The 24,527-nt window shown below is 37.6% G+C and overlaps 1 protein-coding gene across 5 annotated transcripts in view; it reads right to left on the bottom strand.

Moving 5' to 3' along the window:
* Lama4 (laminin subunit alpha 4) overlaps positions 1-24,527 on the bottom strand; it is a 156,514-nt gene that overhangs the window by 29,791 nt on the left and 102,196 nt on the right. For all 5 annotated transcript variants that reach the window (XM_074076240.1, XM_074076232.1, XM_074076245.1 and 2 more), the window contains 10 exons: positions 22,342-22,458; positions 16,659-16,807; positions 13,681-13,822; positions 12,971-13,067; positions 8,963-9,079; positions 6,635-6,814; positions 3,719-3,858; positions 1,532-1,705; positions 786-931; positions 191-353 (listed from right to left, as the gene is read on the bottom strand). In XM_074076240.1, coding sequence (XP_073932341.1) covers positions 191-353; positions 786-931; positions 1,532-1,705; positions 3,719-3,858; positions 6,635-6,814; positions 8,963-9,079; positions 12,971-13,067; positions 13,681-13,822; positions 16,659-16,807; positions 22,342-22,458 — 1,425 coding nt within the window. The remainder of the gene's footprint in view (positions 1-190; positions 354-785; positions 932-1,531; positions 1,706-3,718; positions 3,859-6,634; positions 6,815-8,962; positions 9,080-12,970; positions 13,068-13,680; positions 13,823-16,658; positions 16,808-22,341; positions 22,459-24,527) is intronic.

The following is a 24,527-nucleotide window of genomic DNA, read 5'->3' as shown; positions in this document are numbered from 1 at the left end:
GTGATACTATGAAAATGTGGGTAGTAGAGACCAGATTTATACAGCAGATTTACAGATCCTGGTGTAGCATTCTACTACTTATTGAGCTGAGCTCTCAAAGTGATATCAGGGTACTCCCCTCCAATCACTATAGGTTTATGGACTTATAAAAACAAACAATAATAAGTCAAAATGTAGCTGGATGGTTTACCTTGAAGTTTGAAGGCACCCCGCCAACATAAAACACAGTGTCCTCAGGGTCCAGGTCCAGCAAGGAGTCATCTCCTGCAAACTCTCCCTTTTTAATAAACTTTTCCTCTGCTGTGGTACTCAGGCTTGGGACTGTCAAAAACACCTTTCCATGTTTCCCTACCCTATTGAGAGAAAAGATTTTCACTCTATTAGTCTGATAATTTGTAGGAAATACCTTCTCAATGTCAAATGTTAATGTCCCTTTGCCACAAAATTGGTGATTTGATTTTACCACATTAATAAGCATTTATAGGAAAATGAAAAAAAAGCATTTGTAGGATATCAACAGGGAGGGGGAGACAAATGTTCCATTTTTGAAGATTAATTTATGAGCTGGCAGGTAAAAAGATTTAATAACCAGATTATTATTTAGACACGATAAGCATTTTTTGTAATCTTTTCTTTTTCACTAAAAGTGTTTGGGAAGGAATATAGGAATAATGGAAGAAAAAGGACAAAGATAAAAGGAAGAATATACTATTTATTATATCTATAGGAAGACTGTTCAATAGATTTCTTACAAAAGGTGAATATAAGCTATGAATTCACGTTACCTTTCAATCTTGACAATGCTAAAATAAGAAGGCCAGGAACTGACGGGCTTGGAGTCCAGGGGAATCTCCACATCCTTATTTCCCAAGTTATAAACGTATACCAGGTTATCATTTTTTATTGCAAGACCCATATACTCTTTTTTGGCCTGAAATGTCAAGTATATAAAATTCACATAAATGAGCATCATTGATTTTAATTTTCTTCAAAGCATGGCAGTAGCCCAAATATTTGGTGTATACAAACAACTTCTGGTCTGAATTATTACCCAATGTTCTCTTAGACTAGGGCATCAACTCTTCATTTCCTGTGACCGTGTCAGTCTGCTGCCCCTGTGCTTGCTCTAAGAGCATCCTGGACAGGGAGGAAGGCAACTGCAGGCTTGTGGAAATTTGATGGCTGCCAGGAGTGTGCTAACATTGTGAGGCTAACCCAGGGATGTCATCTTGCTATGTATCTTTATGCAGGATTCAGCATCAAATGCTCTTCGAAAGGCCTTTGAAATGCTGTGTTCAGACTCATCAAAGCTAGTAATGGGAAGCAAGTGCTAGGAAGTAATCCCAGAAATACCCCACATAGAAAGGAAATCTCTTGCCCTTCTATCATTAATCTGTGCCATTGAGAAGATTTCTATCTTTTAGTTTCCAGAATGGAAATTCATTTGTTTACTTAGGCAGCTTTTTTCAGCAAGAGAAAGAGCAGCTTTCCCTTTTAATACTATCACTTCTTTAAGTCCTCATATTCTTACAGTTTTGCTTCCGAGGTACAGCACAAACTGATCTGCAGTCCCAGTCACTTCTGGCTGCTTCACGGGAGGCTTCATGTACAGGCTGAGGGATGTGAAAGCTTTCAAGTCATCAATACTGGTTTTGGGGTGCACTTCAACGGCTGACTGGCCATCAAACATCATGGAGACTTGAATCTGTAGTTACAAAACTGTCTCATTAAAAGTGCTCTGCAGAGAGAGTCAGAATGCTTTCCCCTGGTTCTCAATGATCTTCCCTCCTTTTTTGGAGGGGCCTCTGACCTCTACTTGCCTCTATCCTTTTATTTATTTACTTATACATCTTTGCCTTGTTGGAGAAAGGATTTAAGGAAGATTTCTATACAATAGTTTGAACTGGAAGTGGGATGTAAGAAAGCAAAACAATAAAGATGACAAAGTAGATCTAAGAATGAGGATAAGCATGAATTCCATGACGAACTGTGTATTTAGACTTGGTAAACAAAACAATCTGAAGAGACAGCCGACCAGTTATACAACTCACAAGACCCCTATGATTTATATAAAGCTGATTGTTTAGGAGAAGTCTAAATAATCTTGGGTACTAATACAGCTTAGAACTTTCTCCTCAGTGTCATCATAAAAGGATCAAAGGGTGAGGCTGTAGGGAACATTCTAGACTACTTCTGTATGGTCAGGAGTCTAGACACAGCCTTGTAGCTTTGAAGTCTGGCTGTGCCACTTAGTAACTAGGTAACCATGAGCAAGTCACTTAGCTTTCAGTGTCCTCATCTGTAATAAAGATGAAGAAGACGATAAATTTGTTGTGAAAATGAAATAAGATGATAACCATAAGGTGCTTTTCAGTCGTTGGCTCGATCACTCAATTTCAGCACATTTCTAAGAGGCCCAATATAACATGCTAGACTCATCTGATTCATGGAATCAGAAATGGATGGACTGTGAATACTCATGCCATTTGTACAAATCTTTCTGAATAATTAGACTTATTTACATTAATTAATATTGACTTGGCTGATGTTGATTGTCAGCAAGCTCAAGATTTTATTCCCAAGTGCCAAGAGAACAGCTGTCCTATGGTGCCAGTTAAGTAAAGATCAATACATCTTAACAAACAATCAAGCAGTGTGAGACTGAAGCCTTTTTGTAAAAAGTACAAGTCTGAGAAGGATGCATGTCTGCGTGAAAAGCACCTCACTTTGGGGAGAGAGTGAGTTCCCAATGGTAGAGCCCAGACTCTTTAGAAAATGCTTTTAGGTGATTAAGACCCCAAAATTATACTCTATATAAATAATAAGATAAACCTTTAAAAAAATATTCACTGGGATATCCCAAAAAAGGCAATTTGTAATGTAGAATCATTTATCACACATCACTTAAAATTTGGGTATATTTAGCAAGAATAAGTTCCATGATTATAAGAATAGTTGGTTTTTTGACTCTTCTTTCTGCCAGTAATTAAAGCCAATAATCTATTCAGACCAATTCTTAGTTGAGAAAATAAAAGCATATAATTTGGTTGTCAGAAATGAGGCTTGTCTATTCATCAATCAAAAAGAAATTTAAAAGAGGTCGAAGAATAAGCCCTACTTTGCCAACTGAAAACGTTAATTGTGTCAGGATGTATTCCTATTGACACACTCTAGCTGTCTTGTTGCTAGGTTGCTTCTGTAAAAGAGTCTCAAAATGGGGCCTCTGTTGAGTTTCTTCAGTTTAGCTGGTATTATATGTGGTTTCTCATCTAAGCCTGTGGAGTAGTCAATAAAAGGCTCACATAATCCGTGTGGTACCAGAGAACTGGAGGAGGTGGGACAGACGGGCAAGAGTATTCCATCTGGTAATTGTACCCACGTAGCTGTTAAAATAACAACTAATAATAATAGTGTGGAGTTGTCTTTTTCTTGGGGGTTTATTTGATTTCTTTTGCTGTATGTTTTGTTGATTAGGTTAACTCTGGTTCTTAATCCTAACTACACATTAGAATAATTTGGAGTTTTTTAAAAATACAGATGGTTGAGCCCTTCTTCTCTGAGGCTGGGACTAGGAATTGGTTTATTTTTCACAGTTCCTCCTGTGAGTCTATCTGAGAGCTACTGAGTCAGATAATACAGGACTAAGGTTCCAGCCTTGGGAGCTGCCCGAGGAACAGTTCTCGTTGCTGAGTGACCAATGGTACTTCTCATCAGTTACCTTACTGGCGACACTTCTGGTCTGAGCGATGAGCTCTCGGACCCTCTGGATGCTGGCAGAAACATTGCTTGCAGGCCGCTTCTGCTCAACTGTACGAAGCTGATCCAGGAGCTGAGGGACAACCTCTGTCAGATTTCTTACTGTGGTAATAAAAATTAGTCACTTCAGTGAATGTGTGCAGTATGATTCAGAAATCAAGTGAAGAGACAACAAACATATGATTACCTCTGGTAGAGGTATAAGAACTTATTTTTAATACTGCAAATTTAAATTTAGTACTGCAAAACCATTTTGAAGAATAGTTTTCAGAGAACGACTAAAATTCTAGTCATAATAAAGTCCAAAACATAATCCATTCTTATTTTGTGACATTTAGAGTACATAATGATTTATAAATTGAATGTGGAGCATGTTGACTTACAATCAATGTTGCTAAAGGGCAGGATGCATGACAACCACACACATGTCCCTTTAATCATACAGCACAGGTTCCATTTGCATTTCTATTATAACTGATAAAACAAGTGAAAAGGAATTCACTGGGCAGAAGGAGGAGGGACATTGCTTTCCAGGGTGTTTATGCATATGTCACCTACTGCTGCTACAGTGTCACAGCAGAGGCAGAGATTGATGGAGGAAACCAGGTAGTACCCAGCAAAATGGCAGCTGAGCCATGGACAATGGGCCCAAGCAAGGGTGACGCTGCAAGCAGATTGTTCTCTTTGTTCGTTTTTTTGTCCTGGACCAGAACAAAACAACTCCTGGGTGTTTAGGAAGTCTAGCAAAAGGAAAAGGGCCTGGGATGGGGCACATTCCAGCTAGTGCAGTTGTGCTCCATCCCCCAGGCCCATGACATCTACTTCTTGTGTGCTGTTTTAATTTTTTAGAATACATAATACACAGAGAAGAGCAAAAGTTAAAAGAATATAGCTGGATGAGAGAAACTCAAAACACAGAGGATGTAGCCTAACTTTTTCCAAAGTTTCATTGACTCAACAGTGGTTCTTAAAGTATGGACCTCAGATCAGTACAATCTGTGTCTAACAAGCCCTCTAGGGGATTCTGAGGCAGGATAACATTTGAGAACCACTGGAGCATGAATGAATATTTTGAGGGTATTTTTCCCAAGGGCAGGACCATGGTCATTAAGCATTAGCAGCTGGGCAAGAGGAAGTCTTCTACTACAGTCAAAGTAAACTCAGATTTAGGAGACATGTCAGTGCTGGTTAAGGACACAGCTCTCCTCTGTGCCTAAGAAACAGGGTGTTTCTCCAGGATAAGGAATGGAATTAAGTAAAATAATAGCGACTTCCAGTTTATTGTATAATTATTATAGAGGTAAGTATTTGTTATTTGGATCACTAACCACAGAACACATTTTAGAGTCTTTAAAAAGTGAAGGAAATCAAGTATATTTAAAGCATTACATTAAATTTTGATTATGGAAATTTATGCAAGACAGGGTCAATCCCTGCCTTCAATTCTTTCAGAAAGAGGGAGTGAACTTATATTACAGTCTTTATACAGTCTCTTCTATTATGGTATGTGCTTTCATTTACTCTGTTTTGAACCACAAAATGTTATTTGAGGCAAGTACAGTAGCCTGAAACAATTTCAGTTAGTGGTAGTTCTGATGCTTTTTGGAGTAACTTGATAGGACTGATGAGAAAGGAGGAAAAGAAATTTAATACAGATTCAGCAAACATTCCTATATATGTGTGTGTGTGCATATATATATGTGTGTGTACATATATATATATTTTGCAAGTGCTCTACCATTTGAGCCATATCCTCAGTACCTTTGCTTTTCTTAGCTTGTTTTTCAGATAGGGGCTTGTAGTTTTGTCTAGGTCAGCCTCTTGACTGAGATTCTCCTACTCTGCCTCCTGAGTAGCTAGGATTACAAGCACGTACCACCATGCCTAGCTCTGATGCAATATTTCAATTATTTTAAAGATAAAAATGTTAAAGCAGTTAAGTGAGTGGCTACATGGTATACTTATAAGTATATGAGTATATACTTATAAGACAACATAAAAGTGCTATTTTCCTGTTATGGTAAAGGGAATTTGTAAATTTTGATCAAATTTCTAGTGACAGATCATACATAGATTCCTAAAGTTGTTTCTTAATTTGGATGCAAGTGAAGAAATATGTATGGTCTATAAAACCATTTTGAAGAATAGTTTTCAGAGAATGACTAAAATTCTAGTCTGAAATGATATCACTAGACATTGGTATTTAAGAGGTTGTGAAGAGAATGAACAAAATGTGAAAATAGAAAAAAGGGAATTTCTCAAGTATTATGTAATTTTAATGTCTATGTACAGATGTTGGGTAGACATTTCTCTTTCATTGCTTTAATATTATATATTCAAAGTGACTGTTCTTACTGGACATTTGGTCATACTCTGAATTTGTTGCTGCAGGTAAGTAACAAGCAATCTGCTTAGTAGCAGATTTTTTTCCCCTAGAAACAAAACAGTATTTTGTTAAGGTTATTTCCTCTAATATTTCATCGAACTTTTTTCCTAAAGGATTACTCTTAACATTGATAAAAACAGTTGCCACCATTATTTCACATAGAAAAAGTTATCTCTTTGTCAATCTATTGTTTTAAAATTTTTTTTGGCACTACTGGGGTTTGAACTCAGGGCCTCTCACTTGTTAGGCAGGCGCTCTACCACTTGAGCCACTGTGCCAACAATCTATTATTTATTTTTATAAAAATATTTCATATGCATATGTACACCGGTTGATAGATGACTGAGTAAAATTGTTTTCCTTTTCTGAACTAACATCTCCAGTATTCTAACCCCAAACTCAAACTGAGTCAACCGTTTCTTATCCAAAATGTGCAGACCTTACTGGCCAATTTCTCAACTGCATCCAAATTGTGCAGTCCCTCAGTGATACCTGCGTCTCTAGCAGAATCCACTGCAGTGTTGTAAGCAGAAGAGTCAAAAGTTTGAAGAGTCTGGGACCAGGTGGTGAGATTGTTAGACATCGGCGCAGTGATCCGCTGGATCTCGACTGTCTTCTTGTTAGCTTCTTCAATGACCAGTTTGGACTGAGCCAGGCGCTGCTGTGCGTCACCTTCACACAGACACAGGACATTCACTTTGCAGAGCGGCAGGAAGTGTAGGACAGAACACTAACACCATGCAATCACCAGGAAGAAACACATCTCATGCTTTGGGGCCAGGCGCTGGTGGCTCACGCCTGTAATCCTAGCTACTCAGGAAGTAGAGATCCGGAGGATCATGGTTCGAAGCCAGCCTGGGCAAATAGTTCATGAGACTCTCTCTAGAAAAAACCCATCACAAAAAAAGGGTTGGGAGTGGTTCAAGGTGCTTGAACCTGAGTTCAAGCCCTGGTACCACAAAAACAAAAAACAAAACAAAAAAACTTTGGGATGGAAGGAAAACTAGTAGTAAAATATGTGCTTATTATGGTATAATTGAAGTGTACAAGAATCTTTCAAACAAGACTGTGGAGTTTGCAAGACTGTACAGTCTCATTAAAACCAAGTAGTTTACTTAAAATATTTTAAAACTAAGAGGTGAATGTTTTAAAAAATACTAACTGTATTTCCTCAAATTAGAGATCTGGTGAGAAAGCCCCAGAAAATGCATATAGATTCTAACTTATAACGCCTGTGTCCCAAATCCATCAGGAATATCTCCTTCTTTCATGGAAAAATATTCTGTTTTTTTTATTGTAGTGCTGGGTTGGGGGGGCATATATTGTGGCATTTACAAAAGTTCTGAAGATAAATCAAATATATCATACTTGAACTCGCCCCCTCCATCATTCTCCTTTATCCTCCCCTCTCCCCATTCCTAGGACAATTTCAGTAGGTAGTACTTTTCCACTTACATAATGTATACACAGTATTTGCACTATATTCCCATACCCCCCCACTGGTATCAGCCCCCCAGCCAGGACCTGTTCTGCCCTCCAGTTGTCCAGTTTTGTAAAGGAAAAAATGACATATTTGTTTGTTTAAGGTAGTCACACAGGGAGTTTTCTTGTGGCTCCTCCAAGTATATATGTATTATAGCCCAAATTGGTGCATGTAGAACACTTTTGTCATAAAAATGATACTATAATCAGTATAGAAGTAAATTAATAAGAAAAGGTAGCTTTGCATAAGAAAAGCAAGTTCAAAAAGTAAAATCCTATTTAAAAATATTATTACATACTGAAAACAAAAATAATGTAAATTATGTTTGTCTAGGTGATGAGATCGCAGGTGGTTTTTCTTCTCTTTTTCTTATTTGTATTTTCCTATTTTTCTGTTAAGGTCGTGCATTAATTCTGTAATAAAAATAATTAGAAGTCACTTAGGTGACGCTGTAACTTCAAAATTTTAAACTGAGGAAACATAATTCACCCTTAGCCTCTGGATTCTGATGAGTGTAGATTTGAATCTTGGATCTGTTTCTTCCTTGCTGTGCCTGTCGGAGCAAGTTCCTTAACTCTGACAAGCCCTAGGGTTCTATCACCCTAAAGCCATAATGACACTTATCCCTCTGAGATAAGGTGAGGAATTGTTCAAAAACAGTTGCTTTGATGAGGCTGATGATTGACTTCTCAATGCACAACCTCCTCCTTTGCTGTACTGCAGGCCTGGGTCTGTAATCTGCTCCTTTTTAGCAAACCTTAACTTTCGTTATGCTGAACAAGGCACATCTGCTTCCAATTACAGCTTCCTAAAACACCCCAGTACTCCCAGATTAGGTAAAATGAGTGTTCTTGTTTCTCTGGCTCGTTGATCTCTCTGCTTAACCGATAAGAGTAACTTGACATATAACAGAGGGAAGCTGTTTACAGTGGAGGCCAGAGAAATCCAATAACCAAATTAGGGCATATTGTTAACAAAGGATGCTCTCAGGAAAGCAGGTTACCAAGCAGTGTAAACAGCAAGATCCCACTAAAACATGCATGCATGTACTCAGACACAGAGGAAAGACTGACAGAAAATGTTCTCAAACTGACGTCACCTCTGGGTGGTGTGATTATGGCTTTTATATTTATATCTTCTTTTTAATTTTAGGACTTTTTTGGAGGTAATGAATATTGCTTTTTTTCTCATCAGAAAAAAATACTAATTCATAAAAAAGATTGACAAGTTTTTCTTTTTAAATAAAAAGATTGATAATCACCTAATTCTTCCTCAAGTTTTGTTATACACCAGTGAACAAACAGATGAGACTTCTAAGCTCTCTCTGTGGTCCTTACCTCTCTCTGCTGCTTGGAGTCGCTTAAGGGCATCGTTTAATCTGTTTTTAAGGGTACTTTTTCTCACTAGGGCTCCACCCACGCGCCTGCTTGTGTCTGCCACTGCTTCACCATTACCTGTGAAGAAGCAGAGAAAACTATCAGGGGGTCCAAGATGCCTAGAAAAAGTCTCTACTGCAACAGCTAAAATTCTGATTGGTACCATGGATTCATATGCAATAATTCTTTTTTCTTGTTCTTTTCACAAAATTTCAATGGATATATAGCATATATCTAGAAAAGGGCACACATTCTAACTAAGCTTGATGAATTTTTACAAAGCAAATTTCAGCATTCAGGTTATGGACATAGAATGTGAACATTTTTTTAGCACCTGCAAGGCTCCCTGGAACTCTATAGTTACCTAAAGATGACCACTAATTTGAGGTCTGTCTCCATCTGCTATTGTTGTCTGGTTTAAACTCCACTTAGAAGATATGATTAAGTATTGTAATCTTTGATTTTTGTTTGACTTTTTTGTAGAGTTGTAATAAATCTTGATGTCATATAGTTTAAATCTTCCAACTTTGTTTTATTCTTCAAGATTATTCTGGCTATTGAAATTTCCCCTCTATTTTCAAGGAAACTCCAGAATCATGTTTATTTTTTTCTTCTTTAGATTTAATTACTTATCTCCTTTGATTTAGATAATCTTTATTTTCCCTCAGTAATGCATTATAGTTTTATGTGTAATGATACTAGAACATTTTATTAGTTTTTCCCTAAGTATTTGATGCTATTGCAAATGATGTTATTTAAAAAAAGTTAATTTCTAGTTATTTATAAATATATAAAATTAAACTGGCCTTTTACACATTGAACTGGTAGTGGTGTATCCTTGCATGGTTTCCAATCTTAAGGGAAAGGCTTTTAATATTTTATTATTAATGTTTGCTGAATATTATTTTATTCTTCTTCATTAGATTATGGGTATTTTCTTCCATTCTTAGTTTACTAAGAGTTTTTTTTCAAAATCACAAATAGGTATTGTTTTATTAAATAGTTTCCCTGTAGTGAGATAATCGTATGTATTTTCTCGTATATTCTGTAAATGTAATGAATTACAACTGCTGTTTCAAATATTAAGTTACCTTGTTCATCATGTCAGCATTTTTATATATGCTATATTTGATTTGGTAATATCTTGAGTAGGATTTTTGTATCTCTGTAAGAGAATTTGGCTTGTATTTTTCCTTTTTTATACATCCTTTGCAGGTTTTCATGTCTAAATTTTTGGGCTTTATAGAATAAGAGGGAGAGATTTGTTCTTTTTCTATTTTCTGAAAGAGTTTGTATATGAGTGGTGTTATTTCTTCTTTAAAAAGTTTTAAAATTTTATAATTTTTACATTTACTCATGTGTATACACTGTTTGGGCCACCTCCCCTTGGCCCCCCACCCCCCTTCTTTAAATGTTTGAAATAACTCATTACCAAGCCTGGAGATACCTTTGTGGGAAGAGCTTAATTGCTGATTAAACTTATGATACCTCTATGTGTACACTCAGTTCCATCAGATCTATTCTTTGTGTCTCAGTTTTGATAGCCTTTTTCTTACTGAATTATTCTTGAAAATATGCTTGCAGTACAGTCCCTGAACTGGGAATCTCTTTGAGCAAATCTCAACAGGTCATGGTGTAGGATCTCTGTCTAAACTGAAGGATGGGTTTTCCAGGTAATTCTGTTTCTGTTTTGTTTACTTCCAAAGCATCAGGGAATTTATGCTTCTTGACAAATAGCAAAATAATTGCCTCATTTCTCATTGTCCCTCTCTCTTTCTCTCTAGGGGGCTTGAATGTGTGCACTCACCACCGTGCACTCTCTTTTCTATGTCACAGGCTTGGTGGGTTTTATTTATGGTCATTTTTCCAGTACAAACACATAATAAATGCAAACTAGGTAATGTTAGGTGGTACTACCACCAAGTACAGTGAAAGAAAGAACAAGCACTTCTTGGGAATCTGCAAATTTCTCAGAATTTGGAGTGACTTAAATATTACATTTTAGCTGAATTGCATCAACTCTCCCTCTTTTCAGTGTCAGTTTTCAGACGTGATGTGAAATCTTTTCATCTCTTCCTTTTGGGCCTGTGACTGCAAAAAAACACTGCTTGACATATTGAGAAAGAATATATTTAACTCCTATTTGGAGCTGTTGATAAAAATAGAAGAGAGAAAATCTATTTTGGACTAGATGTTTATAAGAAGAAATGTTTCATTAAAAGTGTGTCCTGCTGGGAGCTTATTGTCTTACACAAATATTTTGTAGAAGATTACTTTAAGTAGCAGCTTCCTGAGCTTATTACAGATTGTTAGATATTTGATATAGACGATGAATAAAAAGAAAGCTGGGGAATAGATTACTTATCATAGAAAGTCATTTGGAAATGAAGAAACAGTAATCTGAAATTATAATGTAACTCAGTAGATGATCATAGTTTAAACTGAAAACCTGAATTTGTATCACAAATATGCCTATTATCAAAGGGAGAGAAAGTTATAAGCTGCATAGTTCTAACTCCCCTTTGCCCTTTACAAGGGTATTTAAGAGATTTAACCAAAAAAGGTCATAAAATAAGTGACTGGAATTATAAAATATTCAAAGATACTAATGCAGACAGATTTATTGGACATACAGTATGGAACTTTTAAGAGATGCCATTCCCATGGTACAAAGTTGCTTTCATGAGGTTCAAAAACTGAATAATGATAGGATTGAGAAAATACCTGATATTAAGGGAAATAAAACATTTTGTTACTGCATCATAAAGACCACATATTCTTGTTTTTACAACACAAGAAATAAAAGCAACATATAAATATGGCACACTTATTTTAAAATATTTTACTGCTAATATTCTAACTCTTTGCTGCTAATATTCTAATTATTTTTCAAAAAGTGTGCTCAGGATTAGACAAATAATAAATTAGGTAGACTTGTATAATAAATTAGAATAGAGAAACTTAATAGCATTTTTAATTGCCTTTGTTTATCTAGAAAACATAAAATAATAGTTGCTTTGTGGTAATTAAATAGCTGAGGATTCTGAATATGAAAATCAAAGTGTTTTCATGTTTTCTATATGGTGGTTCTTTGCAAAAGAAAAAAGAAGGAAAATGCATGGTTAGACTTGAGATTAATTGCTTTGATAAATTTTCAGTTTCACACTCGGCCTTTGTTTTAGGTGGTAGGGAGAAGTTCTGTAGACAACGAATTTCCAGTTCTAAATTAGTGCTCAAATATCCTTAATTCATTACCTCAGAGATGAGTAATGTTTAGTAAAGTTCTTAGTCCATTCAGTTGTTTTTAAGAGTAACTCATGTGATTTCAAGTGGACTACAGTGCTTTCACTTTTATTTCTCTCCCAGTTCCCATTCTTGGACTTGTTTGCTTCAGTTAGCAGGTGCAAACACTGGCCTTTGGAAATGCTTCTTTCCGTAGGGTCATTAGTCTTGCCCTAAGTACAATCAACTGTAAAATCCATCTACAAGAGAGTCCAAATAACCAGATGGCTTTGTGGTATCCTGTCATCCTAATTGACTCTCAAAGGGATGATCTGTCCCTTCACAGTAAAAATTTTAAAGGGCCTTCTGAATTGTTCAAAGGATTGAAAAAGAGATTAAATTACATGCAACATAATTTTACTGTTAAGTATACTTTATGGCATTATCCTCTTGAAAACTGGTATTTAGTCAACCTACTTGACTAAGCAAAAAAAAATCTACCAGCTGTTGGATAAATATATGTTTACATGTAGTTTTGCTACATGGTAGCTACTTTTAATCATAATTTATTTAAAAAATATCAAATCTTTGCTTTTTTAGAACTTGATATGCGCAGGAGCTAGTGGTATATTATTGAGTTGTGATATTATTTGTTCTTTAAGGCTAGAGTCTAGAAATTTCCATCTACATGCACAGAAGATAGGAAGCAGCTGTAAATCAAAGAATTCAGGAGAGTGAGATATTTACTAGAATCTGCCTTTGCTTGCAGTTCTCTGGCTTGATTGAGAAGGTTGTCGCTTTCATCTTTATGGTAAATGATTTGAGTATCAATCCCACTCACAGCCTACAAAGGAAGTGGATGGAGAGAGAGTAAGAATCACAACAGAACAGGTGTCAAAGTTCCAGGTTTTAGGATTTAAATGACACAGTTTATCTGCAAAACACCAAGCAAAATTCATGCAGCTTCATTTTTACAGCTCAAAATCCAGATCAAATATGAACATGAGAAAACAATGACTTTGGAATTTCAAGATAAATATTTTTCTTTTTTTTCAGGAAAATTCAGCAAACCTTGACTAGAACAGTGCCCTGGCCAAGGCTCCAACAAAGTGCTTGTTGCATAGAAGCCATTTAATAAATAATTTTGAATTGAAAAAATATGAATGAATGCATAAAGCACCTTTTTGTATCATCAGAAGCTAGTCTGAAATATGTTTTTTTCAGGGGACCTTGGCTAAAAAAATCTGTCAAAGGAATGAGCATTTTCTGACACAAGTATAGCACATCTTGAAAAATTTGCAAACTGAAACTACTTCATTGCACAAAATGTTCAGTTCCCCTGGCCTTTCTGCTGTTTGATTTTACATCGGAAGCTCAAGAGATGACATTAGAAAACAGAAAAGTCAAAGTGGTACCATGCAACATATAAATGAAGCTTAAAATGAGGGAATACTCACATCATAAATTCGGTCAGTGACATTCAAAGCGACTTCGGCTGTTTCATTGGCTTCACTGACATAACTGGCAATTTTTTCATAGACATTTGATGCATCCACAGCCTTCTGCACCAGCCCATTCATGTCTGAACGGTGCAAATTTCTGTTAAGAAACCAATCTGACCTTATTTCTCCTTCTTACCTTCTAGGGAAAAGGGGTCATTTTTAGTGTTTGATTTCAATACTTCTGGGATTATAAATGCCTCCTTCCAGTTATTCAAAGTCCTTTGGCTTAAAAGGTTTTCCTGAGACACCCTTCCTAGGGGCACATTATCTTTGCATTCCTCTTCTGTGTTGCTCCCAAGACTTCACCCCATTTTTGACTCCATGGCAGCTGCTGCCTGGCAGGAGAGTTTATGTATGTGGTAGAGGTCAGGCAAAGAAGTGAACCCATAGTCACCCCCACCAGCTCCTTCCCAGTCAGCATCATCACTCCCTTTCCATAAGAAGCCAAGACTAAGAGGGGGTACAGAGTGCCCAAGGGTACACATTGTTTTGTGAACATCCATCTTACTCTTGACAGCCTTAGCTCAGCCCACCCTCACCTCTGCGCTCACACACCATGTTCTCTGCTTTTGTCCCTTTCTAGTATAAGGGTCACTGAACATTTACTGAGTACCCATCTTGCACTGGGTGTTCACATACACAGTAGGGGCGAAAACTGGTATGTCCTCTAAGGATTAATATAAGGCATACCCGGGATTAAATATGCAAATGCTTGACATCCTGCACCTGGCTTCGGCAAACTTCATGGTTTATTATTATACTTAAACTATTTCCTGAATTGGAATTGTAAACTGTGTGCGTATCCACATAATTTATTTTTTGACAAATTCATTTGATTCCTCTACAATAAAAACTCTTCTCCCACTTGCATAGCTCATCCTAAACCCTTTGTCTTCATTTAATTCAGTCTTAAATCCATCAGTTCCTTATTTTTTCTCAGTTCCATGTGTGGAGGACTAGTCTCACTTTATCTATCTGTGACCCAGGCAGTATATGACATTAGAGACCCCATACAGGCTCCTTTCTCTCCAAACCACCTGAACTCAGTTAACTGTTTCTCTGTGTCCTCCATCACAGCCCTGTCCTAGTTTGCTCTCCTAGGCTCTGAGTAACTTCCTCTGTGTTTCCTTGGCCACTTCCCTCTCTTTTGCCTAAGTTCACTACCATTTTACTCTCCCGTAGCAGGGATGACTTACTCATTAGGCAAGGAAGGGCCCACAAAATTGTTTCCATTTAAATCAGAAGAAAAAAATGAGTAAAATAAAAAATAATTGTTAGTCTTTGTATCAATGTAGTTTTAATTTGTTTTATGGAGAAAGGGACCAATTGAAGCAAAAGTACTTATGGTCTGTAAGTGCTATGGTCAGAATACAGCCCTGCTCTGCAGAGATAATTCTGATCCACACGCCTGTTCCTTGTTCCTCCCCATAACCCTTTCTTCCTAGAAATGGCTTGGAAAATAAAACCTGAGGCAGGTAGACAAGAAAAAGCTATAAAAGGAGTAAAATGTTATAAATATTTATTAACATTTTAAGATTTTGCTGGCTAGAGAAATAGAAGTACCAAAGAGCTTGAAATAAAGCCTGCATTTGTTTTTATTATGAGGCACAAAACATACCACATCAATATTAAAAGAGTGCTTTTGAAATGGAAGCTTCTCAGTGAATTATATTTGTCTCTGAGCACAGCATGCAGATCAATTTGTACACCAGACACTGAGGAATATTCACATTTTCTATCTATACATTTGAATGTTTCCTTCAATAGATTTAGACAGAAATGTTCTAAACACAAAAGAATTTCAGGGTGATTGATGTTTCTGCCCATGTTTCAAGTGAAATATGCAGTAGCTTCCTTAGAACCATGCTGGAACACCACTGCAAAGTAGAGCTTAGAGAAGGTATGTAATAGGGTCTCAATCAGGGGCTCATGGGTATTATAATGACAAAGGAATAATGAGGAGAGCCATAGGGTAGATCTCAAAAACAATATCCATCCAATATACTACACATCAAAAAAGCATTTTATTTGAGCCCATTTTATTGTCTTCATCAAAGGCACATTTCCTAGGGGTATGATATGGAGATAGATATACTATTATTTCACAGAACAAGATTTTAGGTTCTCTCTCTCTCGCTCTGTCTTCACCCCCCACCCCATACTGTCCTGCCCTCAGGAGATTTGGAAGAGTGTTTGAAAATTTTGGCAAGCAGGAATAAGAAGGCGATGTTTGTCTTGAACAGAAGTTAATATTGGTTCTTATCTTACTCACGACCCTTACTGGTCCTTGTTTCTGACAGCCAGATCCGTGGTCTTTCTCTATAATGATCTCACTATTTACCTATTATTTCAGGGTCATGAATTCAATTCTGATCTTTCAGCACTTTCAATTAGCATTAATTGAGTGCCTGCAGGGTGCACAACTCTCTTCTAGATGCTGTGAGGAAAATTGTCAATTGATTTTCTCTTAACAGGTGTTGAAATCAAATAGTTCCTGCTGAGCACTGCAGAAAAACTATTTACCAAAGTCAGTTGCATTACCAACTTCCAACTAGCTTTGCGTAAGGTACTTGGGTCTCGAAAGCAAATGTTCTCTATGAAATACACAGGTGACAATGGCAGAAACAGAACTTGTGAAGGGGTCTGATTTATTCCCTAACCAAAATGCCTTAGGTCACTCCATTAATAATTGTGGAGCAGGTCCCATCTGTACCCCCACCCAGAGCACAGGCCTCTAACTATACAGATTTTTTTTCCTCCACAGAACAACTGCAATAAACGGTGATTTGCTCTCAGAGGGAAGAACTAACTGATCAACAAGTTAGCACACTCAGCTCCTACCACTGCATCCTAGTAACTCTGGAATGGGAACTGAATACAAATGTCTCCTTCGGCCCATGTAGATATTTGTGTTTCTAAAGCTAGGCTATTACCTGCTCAACTCATCAGCTTCTTGTTGAAGGTTGCGTGCATGGTCAGTAGCTTCTTGGACTAAATCATGACTGAGGATACTCAGGTTAGATAGTTTTCCTTGTAGCTCATTTTTGGCTCCATCTATTTCTGCATAAATTCCTGATGCATTCTGAAGGGAAAAAATTACAAAATAAGTGAATTGAGTTTAGAAGAGCTTAGAACATTCCCAGCTAACCCCCCGCCCAGGGAACACACAAAAAAAGTAGTCTCTATTCTTTCTTATCAGAATTTCAGCAAACTTCAAGCCTAAAATACTACAAGTAGTTATTTATTTCTCCTGCATCTTTAACTTCTTCTCTACTGGGTTTTTCTTTATTATTCTGACATGCTGTCACATCCTTTCAAAAAAAAAAAAAAAAAACTAACCAAAATCCTTCCATTAGCTGCACATTTTCTTGTTACTACCTTTCTATTCCTTCTATGGAAAAATGACCCTTAAAAAATTGTTTATGCATGCTGTCTCTGTTCTATCACTTTCTACTCAACTTTTTGAACTTTTCCAGTCTGGTTTTTGCCCCAACAAAGCAAAAGTTCAGCCAGAGGCTGGTGGCTCATGCCTGTAATGCTAACTACATCGAAGGCAGAGATTAAGGATTTGGGTTCCAAGCCACCCTGCACAAAGTTTGAGAAACCCAATCTCCAAAATACCCAACACAATAAAGCCCTGGTGGAGTGGCTCAAATGGTAGTGCACCTGCCAAGCAAGTGTGAGGCCTTGAGTTCAAGCCCCAGTACCACCAAAACCAAGCAAACAACAACAACAAAAACCACACAAAAAAACCAGTTCACTTAATGACATCCGAGTTGCTAAATCCAGTGGCCATCATTTGACTTCATCTTGTTTGATCTCTCAATTAGATTTCATTTGGCTGAGTACTCCTTTCCTAAAACTGAACTCTGTGACATGACCTCACTTAGTTTTCAATCCAACCCTCCACCTAGGATCTTGGCTAAAAACCCACACAACTGTGTAGATGGATGCTTCTGTCAGCCTGTGACTTTCAGCCTTGGCTAGGCTCTCAATGCTGAAAAGAGATTTTTCTCTTGATCATCCAAAAGCAATCATAAACACTGTCACCATAACCAAGTCAACAATATTTCCTTCCTGCTGCCCCATCTCATTTTAAGCAGACCGCTTTCTTTTCTTTTTTATTTAGAATATAAAAAACTATTAGCAGAGAACTGGTCTACACTTAAAATGTTTCCTTACTATGCAGGGAGCTCAATTAGTGAAACTCCAGATCTCTCCATCCCTTCCTCACTCTACCCTATGAGGGGGATGACTTATTTGATAAACTTGGGAAGAATAACTACATAAGCTCTGCTCAAATCCATACTCTTTCTCTTGGGCAAGCTGCCTGCAGAAAGCCTGAATTTTCCTGTGTTCCTCCATATGAAAGAATTTTGGGCACAACTTCCATCCAAGTGTCACCTCATTGCCTATCTAGGTAGTTAAATCTGCCTGCTTTTGGCACTGAGTATCAGCAACTCCACTTGGCTAGGACTTAAAGGCATGCCCTCATTTTAGAGATAAGGTGACATTCTTGGTTTCCATATTTATAATTTCATTTTTTTCCAATTTGTTTGGAACCTGGATACTGGAAAGTGGTGCTATTTATTGGTAGCCCTCTCAGAGACTCCAACACCAGCAAACAGGAATTTCCACCACCCTAAGCCTATGTTTATTTATAGCTACACCCATACATACACTTCTATTTTAGAAGGAAAAACTATTCCTTTTCTGTATAAGCCATGCTCTCCCTTTTTCTCAGCCACCTACTTTTCTGTTCTTCTTGTTCCCTAGCTGCCGAGTTCTTCCCATTGAAAAACAGAAACAAACAAACATACAAAAGCTATTCCTCGAGTCTGGATTACCGTCTAGTGTCTCTCTTGCTTTGATATAGTGTACTCCACAAAAATGGTTCTTCCAAGGTCCCCAATGCCAGATTTATTTGACACTTTCTCATTTCTCTTTCTCAAATCATTTCCCTCCCTCCCTCCCTCTCTGCCTCTTTCTCTCTGCTGGATCTGACTCTGGGTTGTGACAATGTTGGTTATTGTCTTTGCCTGGAAAGTATCTCTTTCTATAGCTTCTGGGACTCTGCTATTTCCTTGGATCTCTGTTTCTGATCAAGAAAGAGATCTCAAAGGTTGGTGTGCATCAGGGTTTGACTCCCAGCCCTTTCTTCGCCTCTGAGTGATCTGACTTTTCTCTGAGTCAAATCTTTCAGCCTTCTAACCCAGTCTTCACTGCCTTGCAGGAAAGGTGATCTTCCTATTAAGCAAATTGATCATGTTATTTCTTTCCTCAGAATCAACCAATTGCTTTGCAAGCATAAATTCCCACTCATCACTTGACACCTCCTCCCTCACTAATTCCATCATTTCACCACTCCCACCCTGTTATATCCATAGTCCAACCTTGTCCAACTGTTGTATTAATGCTGCATAATTTTTCTGGGGCTGTGTCTTTGCATATAATATCCCTGTCAGGAATAGCTTTCCTTTCTTTTCTGTTGGAATCATTGGAAAAGTTCAATTTATCCTTCTAAATTCAGCTTAAATATTATTTCCTTTTTGTAACCATCCTTAACTTCTCCAGGGAAGTTAGTGCTGCCACATATTTCTATGATCCATAATCATTACAGTAATGTAATCATTACAGACTACAGCAATCATTGTGCATGATTATTTCACTTACCAGATCAAATAATCCTAGGAGGCAGGAACTGACTTTAACTTAGTTTTGCATTTCTAGAATGTAGCACAGTTCCTAGCACATAGGATTTGTTTTTTAGAGACTATATTAAGCCTGTAGCCATTTAGTTGGTCATCTGGAGAGCAATACTTTGAAAAAAATTGCTTTGAGTTATATAAACAGAAAAAATACCATGGACATTCCACCTTTATTCATTTATTCATTTAACAAGTATCTGCTGTATACCTACTACGTGCTAGGTCCTCTTTTAGGTGAGAGAATACATATGAAGATAGTATCTGTTTTCAAGGAATCTACAATTTACTGGGAAGACAGAGATAATAAAACAAGTGATCAAATAAGTGAACAAGCTAAAATCAGAAAATCAAAGATACCTTCAATAAAGAAGAATAGGTGGGATGGGATGGAGAATGATTGAGCATAGGGACTACTTGGATTATATAGTTACAAGGATACCAGTCATTTGAAGAACCGGGGACAGCAGATGCAAAGGAGTAAGTATGGTGTGTTTGAAAAAATGAGAGAAGTTTTATGGGTGTAACTAGTGATTGGGGAAGTGAGTAAGGCATGAGGTTAGAGAGGTGGGCAGGAGCTGGGTGGCTTAGGGCCTCGTGAAATGAGGCTTAGGCCATAGTGAAATGAATGTGTTTCTTACTTTAAGTGTCACCTGGAGGTTTTAGTAAGAGAAATAATGTAACCTGATTAGGCTTTTTAAGGACTTTTCTGCTACTAGATAGAAAATGAATATTGAAGGGCAGGAGCAGAGGGGAGTGGATCAGTTAAGAGAATGTGGCAGTTCATGCTGGAGATGAGGTGATGTGAACTGAAGAGCAGATAAGCAAGTGGCTTGAAATCAGAACTCACTTTGGACAAAGGAGTGAGGAGAAAGGATAAATCAGGAATGACTCCGAAGTTTGCACTTGCACGATTGGGTTGTGCCATTTACTAATGGGAGAGTCTGTGTGGGAAGCAGGGTGGGGGGAAGTTTCATTCAGACTATGTTAAATTTGATGGGCCTGTTATAAGGCACATGATGTAGTGATTTTGTGCCCCACCACACTGAGCTCTGACTTGTAAATGTCAAGCAAGCAGTTGGATAGGAGACTGGAGTTCAACTAAGGAGTCAAAGCTGGAGGTAGAAATTGTGAGATCAGCCGGGGGAGTTAATGATGCCAGCATGGATGAGAGCACAGGTAGAAATGAGGGTTCTTTCTACCTGATCTGGACCACTTTGCTGATCATTTCCCAGAGTAGGGACCACTATGGCCCAGGGCCAGATACAGCTCGAAGTATGCTTTTACACAGCCCTGAGCTTAGACTATATTTTACATATTTGAAAGATTGTAAAAAAAAAAAAAGTAAAAACAAAAACCAAAAAGCAGAGAAGAATAAGGGGCAGTAGCTATATTTGGCCTGCAGGGCCTAAGATGTTCACCATGCCGAGGATGCAGAGAACAGTCTGAGTGGAGGGCAATGGAACTGTAAGTGACTTGAGATGTTTTGCAATGAGGCCAAGCAGTGTAACAGGGCGGAAGTTAGAGTGCCTATAGGAGTTAAAAACTATTATTTCAAAGAGCGGCTTCTAGAGCTGTTTCTTTCTGGTTTTAAAAGTAGGAAGTACTAGGGCAAGTTTGTGTGTTGACAGTAATAATTTAACAAAGAGTAAGAGTTTGACAGTGCAGGTGACAGGAGAAATATTTTCAGGAGTGAAGCCCTGCTACCCTTTTTTCAAGGCAAAGAAGGATGGGACTCAGTGATGAAGGTTGAGGGACTTAAAACAAGAGGGGAGGCAGCAGTGTGGAGACAGGGGCAGGTGGGCTGGCAGACTGAGGGAGGAGAGGTGAGAGGAGGTCTTTTCTGTTTGCTTCTATTTTCCAGTGAAGCGTGAAGCAAAGTAATCAGCAAGAATGGATAGAGGGGGAGATGGTTTTCCTACTGGTCACAGTGAGTGGGGAATACTTGAGTTTATTGGGGACCAGGGTTAGAATACTCAGTTGAATAAAACAAGGGAAAGGTGGATATGGAAATTAAGAGTAGTTTCAAGCAATGATGATATTGATAATTTTGGCTGTTTTAAGAGAGGAGAGGAGATGAAATGAGGTGAAAAGGCGTCGACGTGGCTGGAGAATTGTTGGCTTGGGCGTTCTAGAGTAAGTGAGGTAAGAGATTATGCTCAGGGAGGAAGGGGTTTGAAACTGGGATTTGGGAGGAGGTACTGTATTGATGACAAGATCCGGGTGTGGCCTGGGGGACAACAGAAGTAGCTGAGCTGAAGGAAAAGCTGGTTGGAGAGAAGTTCCAGGAACTGGAGATCAGATCCCTATGAGCTCATCCACAGGGATATTGATGTCATTGAGGATAATGATGGGGCTCAGGTTGGAGAAGAAGACCCAGAGCTTGGTGCTGAAGTAGTCAAAGAATGAGATGGTGATCAGATGATTTTAATCTGACATCCTTTCAAAATGAGCTAAGTAATTTCATGATAGTTTGCTTCACTGCATTTTTTGGGAGTTTCTGCTTTTAAAAAGTGTGACTTATTAATTTTGAATGCTAGCTTTATTAAACACACAACTTTTTGAGTAAAGTGTGAATAGAGGGATCAAGGTCAGCACTTTTAAAAGGACTTTCCATGATGGTATCTGTGCTATAGGGTATAGTAGCAGCTAGCACACAAGGATTTGAAATGTGTGAGGAATTGAATTCAACTGAAGAATCAAACTTCCAATTTTACTTAATATGAAGTAATTTAAATTTCAGTAGCCATGATGTAATGCCAGAAACTGGAAAATTCTATCACCTGATTTTATTTTATATTGCTTGCTAACTTGATATATTTGAATTGACTTTGGTCCTCCTTTTTGTGATACTGAGCCACTGCCCTGACCTGCTGTAACTACAACCCCGAACAAGCCAGTATGTCCTTACCTTTACTATATCATCAAGCTCCTCCAAAGTCAGATGAGTTGTTGACAGGAAGTCCACAGATGCACTCAAAGAAGTGTTCACCACTCCCACCTGTTCCCCCACTCTCTCGTGTTGTTTCTGCAGGAAGGAAGAACAAGGGAGTGAGGAAGAGAATCTGTCTTTAGAGAACATGTTAGGGGGAGTGGTTAATACCAATCTGTTGTCTTTGGACTCCTACAAATCTGGGTTCATATCCCAGCACCGTCACTTAATTGATGTTCACCTTTCAGGAAAACTACCTGTCTGATGCTCGGTTTCCTCATTTAGAATATGGAGATAAGGAATATGCATCTTGGGAGAGTTAATGCCCTTGATGATAATCACCTCTAACATTATCCTCTCAAAGAGTTAGCACTCTAGAGAGGGCATTTGCCTCTTCTCTATAATATAAAATGGAACTGTAGATACAGGACTGAGTGCATGCTCTATATTTGCAGTAAGTGGAAAATGACTTAATTTAAAAAGCATTAATCATGTGCCAACTTTGGTTCTTGCACAAATAGTCCATTTGGATAGGAACAAAATATATATAATAGTTATAATCCAAGTTTCCCTTTAAAAATTAAAAATACTCTATCACCAAAGCATAAAATTGTGATCTTACTTCATATAATTCTGAACACCTTATGTTAAATGCTTAGACTTTTTGAGAAGGGGAGTTACAATACATTTTCTACTTTTACCTTTAGGTTTGAGAGGCAGTGATGTGATTCTACAGAATTACAAAGCTTTAAATGAGTTTGGTGTCTGAAAGCAACACAAAATGAGCTTTAGAATGAGAAGGTAAAAGATTAACATTATAATCTGAGTAAAAAGTGAGTTAGAAGTTACTTTAGAAACAATTTTAAGTGAAATAATTGTTAAGATGTAATCTAGGATAACATAGAAATAATTTCCTTCTGTAGAAGAAAATAGTCTAAAACTTTCTGAGTTCAAGACTGGGTGTGGTGGCTCATGCTTGTAATCCCAGCTACATGATAGGCAGATAGGAGGATCATGGTTCGAGGCCAGCCCAGGCAAAAAAGTTAGTGAAATTCTTATCTCAAAAAACAAGCTGGGAATGGTGGTCCAACCCTGTAACCCCACCTATGTGGGAGGCAGAGGTAGGAGGATTGAGATCCAAGGCTAGCTCTAGAAAAAGTGTGAGACTCTATCTGAAAAATAAATTAAAACAAAAAGGACCAAGGATTTGGCTTAAGTGGTAGAGCACCTGCCTAACAAGCATTTTTCTGAGTTCATCTTACTGTCCTTTCTTATTCTCTTCAGTTTTCCCTGATTTAACGAAAAGGAAGAATGGAACCCATCTTCTCCAAATACATTGTTAGAGTTAAGATGTAGGTGTAGAGACAGGAAAGAATCACATTTGAACTTCCTCTTAATGCAACAACACTAAAAAGAATCAATGTTCCCTCAATATCCATCAACCTAATGCAGTGTGACTACCTGCAACCAATTCTTATCTTCACAAGGAGAGGCTGTTATGTAGCACTACACAAAAGCAATAGTGTAAAATCTGTGTGTAATGGGAAGGAAATGAAGAAAGAATGGTATTATTTAGCTGCAATGTGCTGTTTTCCTTATATCTGGGTCACTCTAAGAGAATACTGCTAACACCCTGAAGTCATAGCTGAACTTCAAAGATGTGTGATCACAGCACTGTACAGTAAGTTTATTCATAGTAGTTGGAAAATGTATGTGTTAAGGTAAAGGATCTCCCCCACTTATCATATATAGCATTAGAGAGAGGAATAAAATTAGTTTTGAAACAAATAAAAATATTCCCATAGAAACTGTCAACTTAAAAGAAAATTATGAAAGTTTAAAATAATATAACTATCAGTACAGGCTTCAGTGTCCATTTTACATATGCAAAAGAAAAATTTTCCTGATTCTAAAAAGGTGAAACAGTCCTGGGAAGGCAGAGCTTTGTTTTATAAGAATCACTAAACAGAGCCTTTTCCAGAATATTTAGCCTACTTAAAAAATATAGAATCTGATATTCATCAGATGAAGACTTTTGTCATTCTAGACTCCTTCAGGCAAGGAGAAGAATGACAACATAAATATCGTAATTATTAGTTGTGTGGCAACTTTTCCCCAAACCAGAGTGTTTAAACTATATGGGTTTTGTATAAAGACTGAAATTT

Source organism: Castor canadensis, chromosome 1, assembly GCF_047511655.1.
Source record: "Castor canadensis chromosome 1, mCasCan1.hap1v2, whole genome shotgun sequence".
NCBI classification, from domain to species: Eukaryota; Metazoa; Chordata; class Mammalia; order Rodentia; family Castoridae; genus Castor; species Castor canadensis.
The sequence above is the reverse complement of the archived record's forward strand: the minus strand, read 5'-3'. Positions and strand labels throughout refer to the sequence as shown.